Source organism: Drosophila biarmipes, chromosome 3L (assembly GCF_025231255.1).
Source record: "Drosophila biarmipes strain raj3 chromosome 3L, RU_DBia_V1.1, whole genome shotgun sequence".
Classification (NCBI taxonomy): Eukaryota; Metazoa; Arthropoda; class Insecta; order Diptera; family Drosophilidae; genus Drosophila; species Drosophila biarmipes.
In genome coordinates this window covers 16,284,534-16,304,849 of record NC_066613.1, presented here as the reverse complement: position 1 = coordinate 16,304,849, position 20,316 = coordinate 16,284,534, and the positions used below count along the sequence as shown (strand labels likewise).

General features: G+C 45.2%; 4 protein-coding genes across 10 annotated transcripts in view; all 4 read left to right on the top strand.

Moving 5' to 3' along the window:
• LOC108034806 (NAD(+) hydrolase sarm1) overlaps positions 1 to 15,665 on the top strand; it is a 37,898-nt gene extending 22,233 nt beyond the window's left edge. For 3 of the 5 annotated variants that reach the window (XM_017109832.3, XM_017109834.2, XM_017109836.3), the window contains 8 exons: positions 4,826 to 5,208; positions 5,547 to 5,937; positions 9,647 to 11,572; positions 11,634 to 11,813; positions 11,879 to 12,048; positions 12,203 to 12,414; positions 12,795 to 13,722; positions 15,464 to 15,665. In XM_017109832.3, the coding sequence (XP_016965321.2) occupies positions 4,826 to 5,208; positions 5,547 to 5,937; positions 9,647 to 11,572; positions 11,634 to 11,813; positions 11,879 to 12,048; positions 12,203 to 12,414; positions 12,795 to 13,722; positions 15,464 to 15,548 (4,275 nt within the window). In that variant the 3' untranslated portion in view covers positions 15,549 to 15,665. Of the gene's footprint in view, positions 1 to 3,000; positions 3,660 to 4,825; positions 5,209 to 5,546; positions 5,938 to 9,646; positions 11,573 to 11,633; positions 11,814 to 11,878; positions 12,049 to 12,202; positions 12,415 to 12,794; positions 13,723 to 15,121; positions 15,401 to 15,463 lie in introns of those variants that run through there. The other 2 variants (XM_017109838.3, XM_017109833.3) reach the window with 2 other exon arrangements.
• On the top strand, positions 7,138 to 9,633 carry LOC127010811 (uncharacterized). 2 transcript variants are annotated; one of them, XM_050885881.1, is made up of 2 exons: positions 7,138 to 7,574; positions 8,352 to 9,633. In XM_050885881.1, exon 2 carries the CDS (start codon positions 8,661 to 8,663, stop codon positions 9,225 to 9,227), a length of 567 nt encoding a protein of 188 aa, XP_050741838.1. In that variant the 5' UTR covers positions 7,138 to 7,574; positions 8,352 to 8,660; the 3' UTR covers positions 9,228 to 9,633. The 2 variants fall into 2 exon arrangements, with proteins under 2 accessions (XP_050741838.1, XP_050741837.1); XM_050885880.1 differs by lacking the exon at positions 7,138 to 7,574 and adding an exon at positions 7,598 to 8,156.
• Positions 15,666 to 16,000: 335 nt separating the features above from the next.
• On the top strand, positions 16,001 to 16,901 carry LOC108034640 (vesicle-associated membrane protein-associated protein B). The gene has a single exon (XM_017109578.3). The coding sequence runs from the start codon at positions 16,098 to 16,100 to the stop codon at positions 16,806 to 16,808; it is 711 nt and encodes a 236-aa protein (XP_016965067.1). The 5' UTR covers positions 16,001 to 16,097; the 3' UTR covers positions 16,809 to 16,901.
• Positions 16,902 to 17,188: 287 nt separating this feature from the next.
• LOC108035003 (transcription factor 25) lies at positions 17,189 to 20,306 on the top strand. Of its 2 annotated transcripts, XR_006368518.2 has the most exons (7): positions 17,189 to 17,614; positions 17,683 to 18,059; positions 18,117 to 18,983; positions 19,046 to 19,372; positions 19,445 to 19,683; positions 19,752 to 19,835; positions 19,925 to 20,063. XR_006368518.2 is itself a non-coding variant. In XM_017110345.3 (6 exons), the coding sequence occupies exons 1-6, from the start codon at positions 17,459 to 17,461 to the stop codon at positions 20,083 to 20,085; spliced, it is 2,127 nt and encodes a 708-aa protein (XP_016965834.1). In that variant the 5' UTR covers positions 17,191 to 17,458; the 3' UTR covers positions 20,086 to 20,306. The 2 variants fall into 2 exon arrangements, 1 of the variants encoding a protein (XP_016965834.1); XM_017110345.3 differs by lacking the exon at positions 19,752 to 19,835 and having other exon boundaries at positions 17,191 to 17,614; positions 19,925 to 20,306.
• Positions 20,307 to 20,316: the final 10 nt, after the last annotated feature.

Sequence of the window (20,316 nt, the reverse complement as noted above, 5' to 3'; positions counted from 1 at the left end):
GCTGGGCGAAACGTGCCGCACAATTGTTCAACCGTTTTTAATGACCTGTTAACGAGTTGTTTATGCTTTTTTTATGATTCAAATAGATAAGATACGAATTGGGTTTTCACTAGAATTTGCATAGCCAGCACACGTTTTTATCTTTGCATTTTTCCTGCCTTCGCTTTGATAAGGATGTTGCCAATTATTTAGTTTATCAAACGTTGACAGTCCATCCGCTAAAAATAGAGACTGAGCCATTTGAATTCCATTTTGATACGGACTGTCCGTCAATATCTTACAACCCTTCCTATCTGATCTATTTGTTATTAGAGCAGACACAAAAATAGTGTTGACCCATGCGAAATCAATTACGATAGATGTCTGCTACTGTTAACCATTCATTAGTCAAAAATAGGCCCTGACCTGATCGAGCTTTATTCTCACTTTATTTAATTTACCAAATTAGAACTTGACGGCTTATAAACAAGGTGGACAGAAAAGTAATTGGTTCTGTAAAAAAGTTGATGACACATTTGGCCGGCTAGTTGAGCGCTGCAATGGCTGACGCAAATGTTTGAACATCTCCCTTACACAAGCACATTGAGATAGATGAGTTACAAAGGGGATTTTGATAAAGAAATACCCTGTATTAAATCAACATATGTATCTATAATTTCACATGCAAATTTAATGCAAAATAAAAAACATTGTAAGGGACTATTCTATTTTCTTATTCTGATGTTTTCTGTGGAGTAACTCCCAGAAGTATGCTATACTATATACGAGTCTAAGTTAGGATGGTATATAATGAAAGTAGAAGTTATAAAAAAGAAATCAACGCATTGTTTAGATTTATAAACATTTTTCCTTCAAGTGTTAACTAATAAAATTCAACCTACTCCTGTTAGAGTGTTCCTTAAGATAGGGCCATTTTATTTATAATCCATCCTCGTATACAGGGTATCTGATAAGTAAAGGCGCATTCTCCACAGTCTGCTTCTTGCTGTCTCTTATTGACTCGCCGCAAATGGAGGCTGAGTCACTTGCCGGCAGCCGGCACACTTCGTCGCCGTCGAATTCTACGTCAGCAGAGCAGAGTGCCTCCGATTCCGTCCGGTTCCCTACGCCCCCGCAATGCCCACTTCCCCGGATTTCAGTTCGCCGCTCGTGAATCGTTCTGAGTTCCCCGATTTACTTTGATTGTGCGATACACGCGTTATCTGAGTACATCCTGGTTGTGACTGGGAGATGGTGGTTTGCGGTCCAAGTTCAACAAGCATCATCACTGCGATGTGATTGCTCTGTGTTTCCTCCCATCAAGTGCTCTTAAGCACACAGAACCAGATGGCACCGTGCCGAATTCATTCAGATTCAATAGAATACGACAAAAATACCCTTTGCTTCGGCGAATTGATTCTTTCGCGAGCCATGACAATTTGAGATTTCCCATGAAAAAAGCTTTATTTTAGCTGGTTAGCAAGCCAATTCTGTGATATGATTTGCCATTCGCGGAAATTGTTGAGGTAAACGGAACGAATAGATTATGACGCGGTAACCGATATGATAGCAAGACGATATAGATCTATAATAAAACGCTAGGTATTTCAAATGCTGTAATTAAAGCTAATAATTTCTTGCGAAACAAAAAAGAAAACCCAGAGAAAAGGCACAGAACCAGTCTCCTAATGATGTTTAAACCCATTTGAAACGCATTTGTTTCTATTAGACAGGCCTAACGGCCGCAATAATAATTAAAATAATATAAAGGCTAAGCAAATTTGCTAAATAATTATGCATAGATTAACACCCAATTATTCAAATACTAAATGAAAACAAAACAAAGCTCGTTGGCTCGCTCTCCCGCTAAAAAGTCCCGTGGTAATCAGAAAAGTAAACATCGCAAATTGAAGTGAGCAGATCGAGATACAATCTTCGAGCAGCCTGAATCAGAAAATCAGCAAAAAACGAACTACAAGTCGACCGCAAGCCGAGAACTCGTTAATTAGAGAAGCTTTGGCTTGAAAAGCTTGGACAGAACCGTGAGCCGAACCCGACTTGGCGGCTGAATTATGGAAATGCAAATTATTCACGGCATAAATTAAAGATTAAGCGAAGGGAAACACGGCGAAAACAAACACACATGAGCCGCACATAAAAACGCCGAGGGAGAGCCGCCCGGACTTGTATTTACAATTTGATTTCCTAGAATTCCTCAGCCAGCAAACACATACGCTAAAAGCTATCACCATGTGTTGCCATTTAGCCGCTCGTCTCTTTTTTTCCCCCACTATCTGTCTGCTTACACCGGAAGAAATTTGGAATTCGGGATTTAAAAAAAATTATTTTAAAACCGAACGAAGAAATTTTTATAATCGAAAAGTACCTCAAATTAGACCACAGAAAATCTATTGATTTCTAAAGTGGGTAGTAGAGTACCGAGTTCAAGTCCCAACAGTGTCTAATTAATTTGAGGTTTTTTCCTTTTCTTAGTTTATTGAACAAAATATGAAATCTATATTAGACTTAACATTTTAAAGTCCACTTTAAACTTATAAAAAAAAACTTTATAATAAAAAAAATTGTATAATTTTTTTTTTAATTTGGGAACAACTTCTCTTTTTATGTATATTTGACCAAACTGAACACACTTTATAGCCTTGTCCCGATGATCACAAAATTTCGGCTACGATATGATTTTCATAGATATTTAAGATAGATAGCATAAATGCCACTCTTTTTCAATTATGAAGAGGACGAGTTCAAATCCCATATTGACGATGAAAAGTTAAATTGCAAAGAAGGATTCTCATATTGAAAAAGAAAGTTTGATGGAGACGTAATCCTTTTTCGAAGCGTTCGAGTTTAAATCCTATTTTGCCAATCGAGCTTGTTTAGTTATTTTTCCCAGTGCATCTTGTCGATCGCACTTTTAAGTAACGCCGGCAGCGAAGCGACAGCGCTGAAAAAGCTCCCGAGCGCCAAGCTCCCACGCTGCCTGTCGAGCTAGAAATTTCGTGCTCGGCGCTCATTTTTATTTTAGTTAACGAAACGAACGAACCAGCGGCGCGCTAAGAAATTCAAGAAATACTATGCAAAATCACTCAAACGAGGCGGAAATAATTTTGCTGTAGTTCTTTTCTGCTAGCGTGTGCGCCGTCGAAAAAAGAAGAAATAATACAAATCACCTTTATAATAATTTTCTCCTAAACGAGTGCCGAAACGAAACCAATGAGCAAAGAATCGTGGGTTTCTTTTGCCCATTAACGAACAATTAAACGAACCCTCTTTGTTATCAGTATTGCACAAATAAATATAAACCAACCGCACAACGAACAACGAAAGTAGTTAGGAGAGCACCAACGAAAAGTGAGAAAGTCGCCCAGTGGAAAAAGTAAAAGTCCTGCAAACAGAAAATTGTGGGAGGCCAGAAAGTAAAATCTGTGTGAAAATACATACGTGTATATTTTCCACGGCCCTGTGTGTCTGTCTCCGATAAGCCCCCGATTATTCAGCTTTATAAACGCTCGCAAACGTTTATAACTATATATGTACGTATATGTGCCCGAGTTAAGTGCTTTATCAAAACGGTGGCGTATACGTAATATGAAATTCAATTGAAAGCAACTCAGTTTTCGAAGAAGTCGCAAACTTTGATCACAAACAAGCCGTCTGAGAAGGTGAGTGAAAACGCTTCTCGAACAAAACATCATTGTGATAAATTCGTAAGTGACGCAGAAATCGCAGAAGCAAGGGAAAAAGAAACACAAGCGATATCTAATCTTTTGAATTCATGTCCAAGCCGAACTCTTCACCCTCCGCACTTGTAAGGGAAAATATATTTACTGATCGGTGGTACTTGAAGGTGTTGCCTTAGCGGTCCGATAAGTTTATGTCAGCCGGAAGGAGGGCGAAATGTTTGCTATTCGCCGCGGCCACCATGTCGTATGCGCAACGTCCATTCAAATCGCTCTCGATTTATGTGTGTGCCCATGTTTTATTGGCCAACCCAAAGAACGCCTTATAAAACCGATCGCAGCCCACTCAACTGTTCAACTTGTTTGACTCTGGGGGCTTCTTCTTTGCCTTTTCTCCTCTACTTGATGGCAGACGCCAGAAACCTGGCCAAAATTAGATGTGATTCGTAATAGGCGCGCATTTGTCAAGACACTTGGTGCTGCGGCTTTTCGGCAAACAAAACCATAAATAGAAAATCCTCTTCCTTGGGTTTTTCCCAGAAAGTTATGACTGTCGCGTTTGAGTTTTAAATAAAATCTATAGATATTTTTAATTAATAGCACATATTTAAAAGAAATGATGTCTGGCTAATTAAAGCCTGGTGAGGGCATCGTCAAGTTTACTGACCTAGGGTCAATGTCTTGATCTAAGCGTTGGTAAAAATTATCAATGAAGTAATGCTGGCTAAACCCCTTTCAAGGCAAATCCGAAATCGAATAGAATATTTTCCCGTGCCATAAAGCATTTGGTTAGTTATCAAAATTGGGGAATTTAGATAGAGCGACCCATCCATCTACTTTCTGGGGGTAAGCTCCATGAAAGGCAAATATTATATAGCGGCCGAAACAAATGTCGATCCCAAAACAAATGGCTCATTTGATTTATAAAGACCGAGTAAAGCGCCCGGGACCATAAAATGCGAGTAGAGATAGCGCCAGACAGTAAAGCATATTCATACAATTATATATACGAATATCTATATAGCATTTGCACAGAGCCAATGTCTCTGAGCGCCGGCACAAATTCCTCGCATTTTTCCGCCTATGAGTCTGTGCCAGAAAATAACTTAATTTTCTATAATCGTGCACGTCTGTTGTTTATTTATCAGGTTGTCAACAGCAGCAGCAGCAGCACAACGACGCGGGTGGAGAAGAAGTCGCAGCGCCTGCACCACCACATAACCTCCTCATCCTCCAGCTCCTCCACCACCCAGGCTCTGTCCACCTCATCCGAGATGAAGGCGGCGGAAATCAAGCGAGATCTCACAAACATCCAGAAGTCCATGTCCGAAATCAACGATCTGGCCAAGGAGCGGATCAACGGTGGACCTGGATCCATCAGCACCACCTCAACCTCGGCGCTCACAGCGCCTAGCACAATGTCCCAGCTGACGACGACCCGGCTAACGCCCAAACTCACGTCGGCCCATCCATCGATCGACGATCTCAGGGGTCTCAGCAGCCAGGACAAGATCACCGAGCTGCAAAAGAAGTGAGTGACCGTTCGATGGGCTCGGGGGATCGGAATTTTCCACCTTTCAATAGTGACTAGTCGAAAAATCATCGTTGTGACTATCTGTAAGATAGTCAATCACTGGAGATAGGCACTCATCAAGTGGGAATTTTTCAGGTTTCGTCAAATAACTAAAAAGAATACAATTTTATTATATTCCTCACTGATTTTATTGGTTGAGCTACAGACCGAAAAATATTTAAACCAGTTGATCCATTTCTAACCATATTGAACTACTCTCTAGGTATTAAAGAAAAATATTTAAAAATTTTACCAAATGTTTCCCAACCATTTCTAAAATATTTTCTTTTCCACAGAATCCGTGCCTCGCTCGAGAACCTAGTGGACGACGATGACAGCAATGTGATCGTGACCCATCCGGATGACGACGACTGCCCGCATAACCACCTTGGCAGCGGCCTCAACCTCAGCCATCCCACCGCCGCCCAGCTGAGTGCCAGTGGGCTGAGCGGGTCGAGCAAGACCATCGACACGATCAAGTTCCAGGAGAAGAGCATGAAGACCGAGTCCAAGACCAAGGTGGTCACCGATGGCTTCACCTCCGAGCAGGCCACCAGCAACTCGGCGGAGATGAAGCGGCTGCAGGCCGGAGATATAGACTATCAGGAAAGCAAGGGCGCCTCGGCGATGAGGAATCGATTGGAGATGGATGGTGTCAAGACGGAGGAGAATGCGGCCGTTATCAAGGTGAGTTTTAAAGAGAAATGAATATATTTTTATTTTTTTAACACAATGCAAAATGTGTTTACTTTCGAAATGAAATTATACTGTAGAAACTAATATTTGTGTCGTAAACTCTTGGAGGTGTCTAAAAGTATGCAGTGAAAAGAGTTTATTATATATTGCATACTTTTAGGTACCTAAATACCATTGAATTGTGATTTAAAAACCATGGTAATTTATTTGATACCCACGAACACTTGATAATTATGTATATATACGATTTAAAAGCCGATTAGCTCCTTAAACAAATCTAAGTTTTTTACCCTATAAGGTATCCTTGTTCAAGGAGAGCTATTGAACTCGCCCGTGAAATTTGCCCCCAAGAACTGGAGCTTTGGCCAGGAGCTTTTTGGCTTGCCAGAAAGGGGAGCTATTTCCACCGAAGGGTGTTAACCACTTTCGCGAGCTTTCGCTAACTGTTAGACCAAAGGAGTGCCATTCAGTTGGGAGTTCATCGCGTGCATGTTAAGGTCGCATAAGGGACACCAGCGCCAAGGCGTTAATATCCCAGTCCACAGAGAAATCTGTCGAAAAGTGAAAGTCGTGAAGTCGACAACTACCAGCCGGTTACTCATAAGACAAAAGAAAATCGATTGTCTGGCGCCGAAAAACGGGCAACACTCGAGGCGAAAGTAATGTGAAATGCTTCTTAACAAGTGCCTGCTCCTCGGGAGCCCCAAATTCATCCGTAGCTACTGCAAATCCAAGAAGGACAAGCCCACCGGAATGCTTCGAAGAGTTCAGGTAGAGCAGTCCCGGAAAAAAATGTGTTATATTGTTTGTAGTTTTCGCCATTACACCTGTTACCCTGGGTTACCGAGAATCGCTGAAATAGGGGAAAAACAAAGTTCCAACAGTGGATTTTATCTAATCAGCTGGTCGGGCAGCTAAATTACATCATTGCTGGTTTGCATACGTATATTAGACCTAATTGTTTAGTGATGGGATGATGAAATTCCTGGAAGGGGCCTGTATTCTAAATGTCAGGGATGGACAATGGCATTTCGGTGCATTCAACCCAGGGTCATCAAAAAAGCATTGCATGCAATGATGCACGTACACTGAAACCATTAGTAAGAGAAATATTGAAATAGGGAAAACAGTTTCGTATTCAGTACCGAAAAACACACACATATAATGTAACGTATAACAGTTTTGAAAATATTATACAGTCCACTCATAAAATCCGTCACAAAACCCTCCATCATCACACTGTCCATCAAGAACTGAGCCCCTTATATAGTATATATATAACCACCCAATCCACCAAGAGATATAAAAATCTCACACGAGGGCATCAATTTGAATGGATGCTTTTGCTTGGCCCTCCGCCAAAATATTAGGCACGCTCCATGTGCACTCAACAAGTGCCTGCGCTCAAACATTAATAAAAAAACCCATGAAAATACTTTGATTAAAGTTTTATGGATCAGCGAACAATCCGAATAGTCTTAGGACATTTGCGTCAATTGGCTCAAACTCATGGGAAGGCACGCACCATTCCAAATTATTTCCGAGAAGTAAACGAGAATTAGGAAAACCATACCCCGTCCTCTCCCCAATTTTGATTTATTTCCCACGAGTTAACGCTCCGAAATTTCGTATGTTCTATGGCGAAAATTGCCCTGCTCTCTTTGTTTTATTTTCGAAATTATTTTGAATAAAACGCTTCAGAGCGATACGCGGACTTCAGTAGCAGACAGACGAGCGTCGTGAGCGTTTCAGCAAATCGAACTATATGTAGTTGAGTTATACAATAGACCCGAACCGTATAATCATTTGCATACATAAGGAACTGAAGCCGATGTGTGACTGTGGCTAGATCGTACTAAGTACAAATAAAGCGCGGGCGACAAAGACTTCCTAATTAAAACGGAAAATAAGCATACAGCGATTTTGTTTACGAATGAGAGTGTTGTCGCAGGTGTAACGATATATACGAAAAATACAAAAACCGACCTTCAAATATTAAGAATTTCACAAACTCAAAACACTCGGTCGTGAAATTTAACTAAGGAATAAAGAGTGTGTGAAAAAACGAGTTTATATTTAGTACAGCCTTTAAGAAACTGTGGAAATCAGACATACCCTTGATGAAATCAGCCTGAAAACTCGCCGGAATATCTGTCGAATACGGAAAATCGAAAACCTGACGACAGATGGCCTACCGCTTTCGACGCTATGTGAGCTTTTACCAATGCCTTCGTTGAGTTTTCCCCAATTCCATAAGCAAATGCGGCTCAAGAAGTGCCCGATTCGGTCATCTCATGCCCTGCACTGTGCACAGAATCATCAGTTTTTGTACAGTGAAGCCGTGTCAAGTGCCTTGTTAATTGCCATTTAAATGTAAAATATTACAAGTTCTATTTGTCGGTCAGTGTCACACACAGATACAGAAACAACACCCCAATACACTGAAACAAAAAGCAAAGAAAAAAAGCAAAACAACACACACTGAGAAAGTGTCGGCGACGTCGACGTAGCCAATTTGTGCGCTATTTTTATGTGAATGAAAATAAATAAAATACAAAGTATATAGGACGAGAAAAAATACGCGAACGAAACAGCAGCAGCAGCACTCATCTATAGATACTGCAGAGTATATACGGAACGAAATAATCAGCAACTACCGAATCGACTTTGGCATTGAAATACCTATAGCTGCCACCTCTTTCGGGGGAGAAACAATGTCCAATCAGGCACCCTGGCCCGTCCGCAAGGGCATCTTCCGCTCGACCGGTCAGTCGGACTTCACGCCCACGCGATCGCCCAGTCCCATTGTGGAGATGCCGCTCTCACCGCCGCCGGTGGCCACGCCACCCAGTCGATTTGGAATCACCTCGCCGCTCTCCCCGCCGCCACAGCCCATCCAAGTGGTGGCGGCTTCGACGACAGCCACTACCATGTCCACTGCGTCCGCTGCCAGAATGTCTGGAGCAGCTGCCTCCACTTGTTCTTCATCCTCGTCCTCCTCTTCCTCGTCGTCGTCGTCGCAATCCTCTTCCAGTTCTAGTTCGCACACCAGAGTACGTAAAAGTTCTAACCCGCCCCCACAGCCAATTAGCAACTGTCCACTGTCGCCACCACCACTCCAACAACCGCCACAACAGCAACAACTGCCACCACCTACAACGCCCATCAGCAACACCAACCACTCGGCAATTACAACACCCAATCACAATAATAACCACAACTGCAATCAAATGAAAAATGTTCGTGAAATCCCCATTGAGGTGGAGCAGAGCAAGGTATAACACAGCAGGGGGCGTGTTTGTTGAGCTTTAGTCTAGACTTAGTGACCCAGGGAGGTTAATCGATGATAAGACTAGGTTTTTCGCCATGTATAACAGTTTGTATAACAGTCCCGAAACTGTTTTACGCGAGTATTTTCATTCCAAGGGAAAATAAGTGATGTATACACACTCTTAACACACTTTGTGATCAATTATGTTGCTCTATTTATTTAATTGTTATACACATCTTACGAAACTTCCACAAATAGTGCATGAATTGAGTGTACAAATGTTTGTATAACAGTTTCAAATCTGATATTTTTGTACATTTTGCATTGTGTTACATGATTACTTTTACGAATATATTACCTATCTTTATTTGCGAACATCCTACAACTTGAATCTTCACTAACTGTTATACATTCCATGTGAATATCCAGGAAGCGCTCTCCCTGCGCACCGGCGACATCACCCAGCAGGCGAGCAACAATGTGGCCGCATCCAGTATTACGGTGCAGAGCGAGAACTTCTCCGCGGACAAGAAGGCGATCTCCCAGTCGCAACAGTCACAGACGATGACCTCCAACGGTATCATCAGCCAGGAGAAGCACGTGTCCTCCGCCTCGCAGGCCAACTACACCATGTCGCACAAGGGCGTCTCCAGCACCGGCAGCAGCATGATCACCAGCTCCTCCCAGATGTCCGCGATGAACGGCCAGATGCTGAAGCTCACCGATCTCAAGTTGGACGACCTCAAGTCCCTGACAGCGGGCAGTGGACAGCAGGAGATCGAGCAGACCATCAACAAGTATTCCAACATGCTCACCTCGATTGTGAGCTCCTTGCAGGAGGACGAGCGAGGTGGCAGTGCCATAGCCACCCATGAGGTGGGTGCCAAGAAGTCGCAGTACCTGGAAAAGATCAACGAGGTTATCCGGCGGGCCTGGGCAGTGCCCACACATGGCCACGAGCTGGGCTACTCGCTGTGCAACTCTCTGCGCCAGAGTGGCGGCCTTGATCTGCTCATGAAGAACTGCGTCAAGCCCGATCTTCAGTTCTCCTCCGCCCAACTGCTCGAGCAGTGTCTGACCACCGAGAACCGCAAGCATGTGGTGGACAATGGCCTGGACAAGGTCGTTAATGTTGCCTGTGTCTGCACCAAGAACTCGAACATGGAGCACTCCCGTGTGGGCACTGGCATCTTGGAGCATCTGTTCAAGCACTCCGAGGGCACTTGCTCGGATGTGATAAGGCTTGGCGGTCTGGATGCCGTACTTTTCGAGTGCCGCACCAGCGACTTGGAGACCCTGCGTCACTGCGCCAGTGCCCTGGCCAATCTGTCGCTCTACGGTGGAGCCGAGAACCAGGAGGAGATGATCCTGCGCAAGGTGCCCATGTGGCTGTTCCCATTGGCCTTCCACAACGACGATAACATCAAGTACTACGCCTGCTTGGCCATCGCTGTGCTGGTGGCCAACAAGGAGATTGAAGCGGAGGTGCTGAAGTCCGGTTGTTTGGACCTCGTGGAACCCTTTGTCACCTCGCATGATCCTTCGGCCTTTGCAAGATCCAATCTGGCCCATGCCCACGGGCAGAGCAAACATTGGCTGAAGAGATTGGTTCCGGTTCTGAGCTCCAATCGCGAAGAGGCCCGCAATCTGGCTGCCTTCCATTTCTGCATGGAGGCGGGGATCAAGAGGGAACAGGGCAATACCGACATCTTCCGGGAGATCAATGCCATCGAAGCCCTTAAGACGGTGGCCAGTTGCCCCAATGCCATTGCCTCCAAGTTTGCCGCCCAGGCCTTGCGATTAATTGGAGAGACAGTGCCTCACAAGCTGTCCCAACAGGTTCCCTTGTGGTCCGTGGAGGATGTCCAGGAGTGGGTGAAGCAGATCGGTTTCAATGACTACATCGACAAGTTCAACGAGTCCCAGGTGGACGGTGATCTGCTCCTCAAGCTCAACCACGATAACCTGCGGGCCGACATTGGCATATGTAATGGAATCCTGTTGAAGCGCTTCGAACGCGAGTTGCAAAATCTCAAGCGGATGGCCGACTACTCATCGAAGGACACGGCCAAGATGCACCAGTTTCTCTCGGAGATCGGCTCTGATTACTGCACCTACACGTACGCCATGCTGAATGCCGGGATCGATAAGTGTGCCTTGCCGCATGTTAATGAGGATATGCTGATGACGGAGTGCGGCATTCACAATTCAATCCATCGACTGAGGATTCTCAATGCTGTGAAGAACCTGGAGAACTCGCTGCCCAGCTCGTCCGAGGAGAATATGGCCAAGACATTGGATGTCTTTGTTAGCTACCGACGTTCCAATGGCTCCCAGTTGGCCAGTCTGCTCAAGGTGCGTAACCTTAATGGTTATTATTGAATGTGCTTTACTTAAAGAATATCATCCCTTATAGGTTCACCTGCAGCTGCGTGGCTTCTCCGTGTTCATCGACGTGGAGCGTCTGGAGGCGGGCAAATTCGATAACGGCCTATTGAACAGTATTCGGCAGGCAAAGAACTTTGTCTTAGTATTAACGCCCGATGCCCTGCATCGCTGCATCAACGACGAGGACTGCAAGGATTGGGTGCATCGAGTGAGTACCTTTCATGCGGATTACCCTCTTCCATCAAGAGGTACTCATAATGGGCTACTCCTCAGGAAATCGTGGCTGCCCTGAACTCCAACTGCAACATCATACCCATCATGGATCAGCACTTCGATTGGCCCGAGGTGGAGCGACTGCCGGAGGACATGCGCAGTGTGGCGCACTTCAACGGAGTTAGTTGGATCCACGACTACCAGGATGCATGCATCGATAAGCTCGAAAGGTACATTAAGCGACGCATTTAGATCTGGATTAGCTTGGGAAGAGGACCATGGATAACTCCATTTACCGATTACCATAAGCCCGAATAACCCAGAAAAACCAAAACAAAAAAAAAACCTAACACTTAAACGATTCCCATTCTTCTGATGCGGCAGATTTTTGCGCGGCGAAAAGAATATCGATCGCATTGCGGCGATGGTGCCCGGCACCCCCGGTTCGGTCTCATACCAAAGAATGCACAGCAACGACTCCGACTACCAGAGCGGAGGAGCAGGCGGTGGATCGGGAGCAGGAACTGGAGGAGGAGGTGGTGGCGCAGGCAGTGTGGTGGATGGCCTGATGGCGGCGGCCAATGGCAGCGGACAAGGTGGGCCAACGAGTACTACAACTACTACTTCTACTACTCCCAACTCCAACTCAATTCCCGGCTCAAGCTCTGGCCAGAGTCCCCCAGCGGCTCCGGCGTAGAGTGCAGCCAGGTTAGGCTAAAGATTTACAGAGCTAGCCAACTCGAATATGTTTATAGGCTTAAGCAGAGATCCTCAAGGTCACACTCTCTAGTACAACTTACCCCCGCCCTCTTACTCTCTATCTATATGCCCCATACCATACACTGTTTCAATCACTCACCCACCGAAATACCGATACACCCATTACTACCCCACTACCCATTACTCTATACTCTTTACCAATTAATAATTGATTTAATTCTGATTGCCACACACTCGAAATCGCTTGAAACGCCAGCTAATCACCAGGCAAATAGGTACCGCCAATCCCCCTCACCAGCCCGGCAAAGGGGCAGCACCTCGCAGCTGAGTGGCTACTCTCGGGCGCCCTCGAAACGCTCCCAGATTCTGACACCCTATCGCACGCAGCAGGCGGCCCTGCTCCACAAATCGGGGGCGGGTTCCGCGTCCATGCAGAATATGACGCCGTTGGCGTATCTTCCCCCGCGTCGAAGTTCGGCGGCGGGACTGGGTCATGGATCTGGTTCCGGCATGGGCAGTGGCTATCGATCGCACAGCGTGGATGGGTTTCTCGACCAGGCGGGCTCAACGCCAGACGAACGGATAGCAGCGGCGGCGGCCAAGGTGACAGCTGGGAGTACAGCCCTAACGAATGCCAGCTCCACCAGCACTCTGCAACCCGAAGAAGAGGAGTCGGAAGCTCCCTTGGGTGACTCGGTGATCCGGCGGGATAAGCACACCCTGTCGCCACCGGGAAATGTGCAGCAGCACCGGAAATCCCGAAGTCTGGACCACATCCTAAGCAAACAGACGCTTGCCGAACTGCTGCCACCGAGTAGCGATCTGGCGGATGGAACGCAGAGCATGCAGAATCTAGCCATTCCGATGACCCCGCAGCCCCAGCGAAGGGACACCAGCTCCTCCTCGAAATCGCCCACACCCGAGAGGCCGCCACAACCACAAAGGGTTAGGGAACGCCAGAGTCCCGATGGTGTGAGTGCGACAGAAAGCGAGCGTGAGGATCAGCCGGATGGGTGTCTGCGACATGGCAATCAACAGAGGGCATCGGCCTCGGTCCACCGCGGAGCTAGTTTGACCAGCAACAAGACCTCCAACTCGTCGCTGGGCTCCAACTACAGTGCCGGGGGAAACAACAAGACGATCTTCAATCGAACGATGAAGAAGGTCCGCTCGCTGATGAAAAAGTAAGCCATAACGAGAAGGCGAAGGGACGAGGAGGACAAGGTCTCAATGTCCCCACTCGTCGCTCGTCACTCGCTATCTGCTCCATGCCAATTTCAGCCATCTTTTCACGAACTGATTTCATAGTTGTTCTTCTTTATGATTTTTATTCTCTTTTAATAATACTTTGAGAAGGAATTTTATTTTTTATTTAATGTATCTTTATCCTGAATGAAATCAGATCGTGAAAAGGTGGACTTAGTTACTCGCCAATCGCCTACTAAGTGCCTGTTAACCCGATACTCGCCACTCGCTGCATTTGTGCCATCAGAAAATAATCTCATCCTCATCCAATCACTCAGTTTTCCATCCCCAGACCTTTTGGGAACCCCTCACAACCCCTCTACCTCTTTATACCCCCACTCGCTGCCTCTCTACTTCTCTTGCTCTGGTGTTGGTACTCGCTCGCTATTTTTTCTCGTCCACTCGTTGACTCAACTCGTTACGCTAAGCATCCACTAAACACGCCTGCGTTGACCAAATTTAAAAAACAATCTTTTGAAACGCCCCTCCCTCCACTTTCTCTCTATACAAACTCTATTTGCCTTGTGATTAGTTGTTGATTTTGATATTTAATTTTTTTTATTGAAAAATGAGTAAGCGAATTTAAACTGCAAACACTAATTTATGGAAAAAACACACACAATTAACGACTGCATAAGCCTTATTATAGAACAGAAAACAAAAAACTAATTTTAAACATTACAAGAAACAAGAATACATTGGAAAACAAAAACAAAAACACCCTATATTTAATATGCTATTTATAATTAATATATTTAAAAAGTTGTACATTTCTCGCGTATGCAATTTGTTCGTGTAACCGTCCGCAAAACGTAAATTAGAAATTGCAGAATTTGAAATTAACCCACTGTGGCTTAAAACGAAAATATTTAAGTGATATTTAAACTACGTATAATCGAAATTTACTTATGCAAAATTTTTACAACAAAACATGCTGTACAAAACCTTATTTTTAGCGCAGGAGTTTTTAAGGCATATTTTTATTGATTTTTGCAATATATATTTAATATTTAAATAGTGCCTAAAGTTGAAAAGAAAACAAAAATCGAAAAAGAACAACATAAATAAAACGTGACTTAATTAAAATAAAATGTGTATTATTGGCCCTATATAGCCCCCACCAACCCCCTGCTTTACCAGTCCATACAACATCATCACCCGCATGTCTACATCCTGATTTTGTACGTTTGTGCTATGTTTTTATTTCGTTCCGTATTTGAATTTGTGTTTGTGCCGCTAATGGAATCTGATATGTTTTATTCAGTATATATATAATCACTTTATTTTCTTCCCTCTCTTTTTTCTATTTTTATTTATCCGCCTGGACTTAATTTGTAGACCTTAAAAGCGAAATTGGCTACCGCAATCCGTTGTAACTGTTGTTATCGTTGTGCCTGTTGTACTGCACCCGCCCACAAAAGCATCCACCCTCCAATTCGAATCGAATTCGAAAAAACCCATCATCGCACCGTGATCAATATCGATGCCCACTCAGCATCCGCTGTCTCGACAACCAACATTCATTGTTATTTATTGCAAAACCACCAACAAAGAAAAAAACAATTAAACAATATGAATAGCGATACCAATAAACGTGTATATAATTGCATAAATCAAGAGAGTCCTGTCACGCATTTATTTAATTTGAATTTTTACCATCCCACCTCCCCATCGAAACAGCAACGAACTGGAGGACGAGGAACTGTCGGGCATCATTCTGTCCAAGGCCACCTCCCCCAACGCCGGGCGCATGATATTTTGGTAGTGGAACCATCCAAGCCACTTTACCCACACTCAACCCCATAAAACGCATCGAATTTTTGTAAATAAAAGTATACGAAACGAAACACAATAAAAACGAACGAAATAAAAATAAATTAAACATGTTGGTCAGTGGGGAAACCTTGCAAATCTACTAAATTAAAATATCCCTTTTAATGCTAGATATTGAGAGTCCATTCCTCTATATTGCAAATCAACCTCAAGTTTTGTGTATAATTTCGGTAAGAGAAGATAAGAATAATGAATACCAATGTAGAAAATTAAATATAATATAATAATTTAAAATTCCCGCGGATTGGACTTGGCAAAAGCAGTGCTGGCAATGCTCTCTTAAGAAAAAACAGTGTGTCCCCGCTGCAGAAAGCTGAAAGCAAGTCTTAACCCAGCCCTGAAAAAGTAATGGTCGAAGTAGTCGATCCTTTTTTCTTCAAACGTGTGACTTGTGGGACTGTTCAGTTGGGAGTCTTTTTCCTCGTTTCGGGCAAACATTCACAACGCTTTCGAATTTAAAAAAAAGAATAAATATTCCAAGATGTCTGATATAAAGGAAACCAAACTGTCTCTGGAGCCCTGTGACGGTATCCTCTTTGAGGGGCCTTTCAACCGGTCCGTCAACAAAAAGCTAGTCATCGGGAATCCCAGCAAGACCCAGAAAATGGCCTTCAAGATGAAGACCACCACGCCGAAGCTCTTTTTCGTGCGCCCCAACATTGGTGTTCTGGAGCCCGGGGAGAAGGTCAACGTGGACATCTACATGCAGCCCATTCTCCAGGAGCCGGTGCAGAAGCGCCACAAGTTCCTTCTCCAGGCGGTCGAGGTAACTGGCGAGATGACCGACATGCAGGAGTTCTGGAAGCAACAGAAGGAACAGAAGCCGGAGAACATCTGGGACACCAAGATCAGATGTGAACTAGTCTTTTCGAAGGACGAACAGTTCCGCCAGGCCGGAGGTTCGGCTAGATCCCCTGTGGACAATAAGGACGGCGAGGACCACTTCGATGCCCAGGAGATCAGCGAGCCGGTGGCCAAGTTGCTTAAGCAGGTCAGCAAGCTGGAGGATGAGCGTCTGGCTCTCAAGGAAGAGGTCGACACTTTGCGGGACCAGACGATTGGTCCCGATTCTGGCCAGAAGATGATGCAACGTTCGCGCCAAGGACGCAGCACTCTCTTCTACGTGGTCGCCTTTTTTCTCACCATCTTGGCCGCCTTCGTAGGCGCCTTCTATGGCAAGAATTATTTGTAAATGATACATCATGGTACTTTTTAGGAGCACGCCAGAGAACTGGACCAAAATTGTACTAAAATTTGTTGTAAATTAAAACAAATTACAATTTAAGATTGCCTTCATTTTATTTAAATTTTATTTTTTTTCTGTGAGAATTGATTTAAACTGTAATTCTACTTAATCGGTATAATACGATACAAGTCAAAACAAATAAAAATAATAATTATTGATGGTACCTACAGTATAGTATGTTGCTTAAATAAATTTTAAATAATTATTGTCATAAAAAACCTTATACAAACATATTAATGAGTAGAAACAAAAGAAAAATCAACAAATTAAATGTACTTCTTAAAATTTTCTGTGCTTTTTACGTCAAAATCATTTCAACCTCAACCTAAAAAATCTGATTTAAAGCCTACACAGCTTAATAAAGTTAAAAATCCTGAAGGTATTGCCTACTAAAATTTAAAATAGCTTTTTTAATTCCCGCCAAGACGTGAACACCTGCCCTTGCCAGTGTTGTGAAGCGCATGGGCCCCGCAGTGAGCTTGGCAACCCAGCAGGCAATGAGAATCCAGTGCAGGAAAAAAAACAGCGAAATACACACGTATTCTACGACGAAAATAAATAGATTTCCCGCTTAAAGATATAAGGACACCCAAAGGATGTCTGCTCGCATGCTGAAGAAGCTGCAGGGCGACGCTGACAAGCTGGCGCCGCCGCCCGAGGACGAGGACTGCGAGGAGCTGAGCGACAATGATGAACTGGAGGACAGCGATATGCGACGCGACCGCAAGGCGCACCTGAATCCATTCGACTTGGTAGGTTACTAATCGCTCGGTTTGGCCAGCTCATCACTGATCTAACCACGTAATCCCCCACGCCCCAGCTCAATCAACCCGGTCAGAGCCTTTCGGAGAGTGAGTTCAAGGAGGACGACAACGAGACGGAGCACCCCTCGGCTGCTCTGCCCAATGCCAGTGCTTCTGCGGCCAAGAAGAAGAAAAAGAAGCGCAAGAAGAAGGCCAAGTCCAGTGGCAACCACATCAGCAGCGAGGACAACGAGCGCCAGGAAAAGTACTTCGAGAAGGTGGATCCGCTGCTCGGCAAGGTCTACGATGCGGTGCCCAGGCAGTCGGCCAAGCAGGGGGCAGCGGCGGCCAGTGGAAGCTCCGCCACCAAGAAACTGCTGGCCGTAGAGCTGCGTCACCTGAATCAGCAGAATGAAATGCGACGCACTTTCGGCAAGCGGGTGGTCAAAGTGGAGTGAGTTACGGGCCGCGAAGATGGCTTGGTTCTCTTTCTAATCCAAATTATTTGTAGAACTAAACGTGGCCGTCAGAAGCCCACCTTGAAGTCCACCTACATGGTGACCGCCAAGGAATCGTGGCCGGCCCTGACCAAGAACACCATCACCATGAAGCTGCTGCCCGCTCCCGACTCGCCAACGGTGTCCTCCAAATCCATCACTGACAGCGGCCAGGAAGTCCAGTGGTTTGCTTTCGAACACAGCCAATACTACCAGGGAGTGCAGCACATGTTTCTGTCCGCCCTAGAGCGCATTGACTCGGAATTTCTGATTACACTGATCAAACGTTGTCCTTACCATGTGGACTCCTTGGTGCAGCTGAGCGAGGTGTGCAAGATGACCGAGGACTTCGCCCTGGCCTCGGAGCTTTTGGAGCGCGCCCTGCTCCTCCTGGAATCGTCGCTTCACATCAACTTCAGTTTGACGTCGGGCAACTGCCGACTGGACTATCGTCGTCAGGAAAATCGGGCATTCTACATCGTGCTGTTTAAGCACGCCCAGTACCTGGAGGAGCGCGCCTGCAGCCGCACCGCATTCGAGATCTCCAAACTGCTGCTGAGTCTGCAGCCGGACGAGGATCCGCTTGCCATGATCCTAGTCATCGACTACTATGCCCTGCGCAGCAAGCAGTTCGGCTGGCTAGTGGAGTTCTATGAGGAATATAACGCTGCCAGAAACCTTAACCAGCTGCCCAACATGGCCTACTCGTATGCTCTGGCTCTGCACACGCTGCATGGCGCCTGTGAGCGCTCCAACCAGGCACTGCAATACGCACTGCTCATGTTCCCGGGTGTGCTGCGTCCCCTCCTGGACGAGATGTCGGTGCAGACGGACAAGAGGGTGCTGGCCTCCTCGTACTTCTTTCCAGATGTGTCGGGCAAGTGAGTGAAGTCTTATCTTCTTCAATGATTAGCGGAATTTAATGCCTTATCTTGCTCACCAGTCAATCGCCCGCCCTGCACCAGCTGGTTTGCCTGTATGTGTGCCGTGCACGAGTCGTTTGGCGTCAGAACGAGGTGCTGCCCTGGCTGGAGTCCAACGTGAATGTTGTACTGGATCGCATTGATGCTAAGGATCCTCTGGTCAGTGAGTACAAGGAGAAGCGAGCACTGCGCTACAGTGGAACTCCGCCGAGGCCCATTCTGCGCCATGTCATTCTCTCCGACTACAAGGAAAAGGTGCCGCTGGCCGTCTTTGTGTCCAAGGAGACAAAAGCCATTATGACCTACGACCCACTGCCGCCACCGAACAGCATCAACTGCTATCAGCGGTATGGCAATGAACCACTATTGTAGCAATATCCTTTTTTCTGATGAAAATAATACATATCAACTTTTTGCAGAAAATCGTCTTCAAGCAGCAGCCCCACAACGAACACGAACAACTCCGTTTCAATGTTTTTCCAATCGCTTCTGCCTTCGTTTAACATCAACAACCTGGCGGCAAATGCCCAGCCGCAGGAAGAGGGAGCAGCACATGCAGTAGCAGCAGGGAGAGGACAACTTCCACCTCCACAAATGCCTAACCTTAATGACGCTAATGCAGCCGCTGCCGGAATAGCAGCAGCCTTGGATGGAGGAGGTTCGTATGAGTACTCATTTTAAGGAAAATAAGATAATGCATGTTTGCTACCGCCTGTATCGTCACAGAAAACGGATCATGAAATATGAAAATACGTTCATGTCTTGGCTTTATTTCATTCAGTTATTTCCCAAAATTTAAATTATTACAAGGTGCTATTTTAAATAATTTTAATTCGTTCATTGCTTTAATCGTTTGCCAATCGATTTAACTCCGGAAATCTTCCTCAAAAATGTTGCAGAGGCTGGACTGCAGCAGTCATTAAATCAGATGATGGATGCTATGCGGGACTTCCTGCAGAACTTCCGGATCGCGGAGCACTTGCGTTCACCGGAAACGGCGGCAGCTCAGTCCACGAGCAGCAACGACGAGGAGGAGGGCTCCAGTGACTACGTCGACTAGTCAACTTGTCAATTACGTGAAACGTATCAGAGTTTTTCTGACCTGTGGCTTGGAACTTGTTTTTTGAACACCACCTTTTGCTATTTCCTCAGCTAAGCGACACCGTCACAAAATGGAATTACACAAAATATATTACATATTAGAACAATTTGAAGACCATACAGAACATATAAACTTATGCATTGAATAAAATTTTCCAGTACAAGCTTTAGATCAACAAAGCGGCGAAAG

Bases quoted from the DNA above. Each gene is read 5' to 3' on its own strand.
- LOC127010811 (XM_050885881.1), top strand. From the start codon at position 8,661: ATGTCCAATCAGGCACCCTGGCCCGTCCGCAAGGGCATCTTCCGCTCG.
- LOC108034640 (XM_017109578.3), top strand. From the start codon at position 16,098: ATGTCTGATATAAAGGAAACCAAACTGTCTCTGGAGCCCTGTGACGGT.
- LOC108035003 (XM_017110345.3), top strand. From the start codon at position 17,459: ATGTCTGCTCGCATGCTGAAGAAGCTGCAGGGCGACGCTGACAAGCTG. The intron at 18,060-18,116 runs GTGAGTTACGGG...AATTATTTGTAG, and splicing joins AAGCGGGTGGTCAAAGTGGA to AACTAAACGTGGCCGTCAGA. The intron at 19,373-19,444 runs GTATGGCAATGA...AACTTTTTGCAG, and splicing joins AGCATCAACTGCTATCAGCG to AAAATCGTCTTCAAGCAGCA.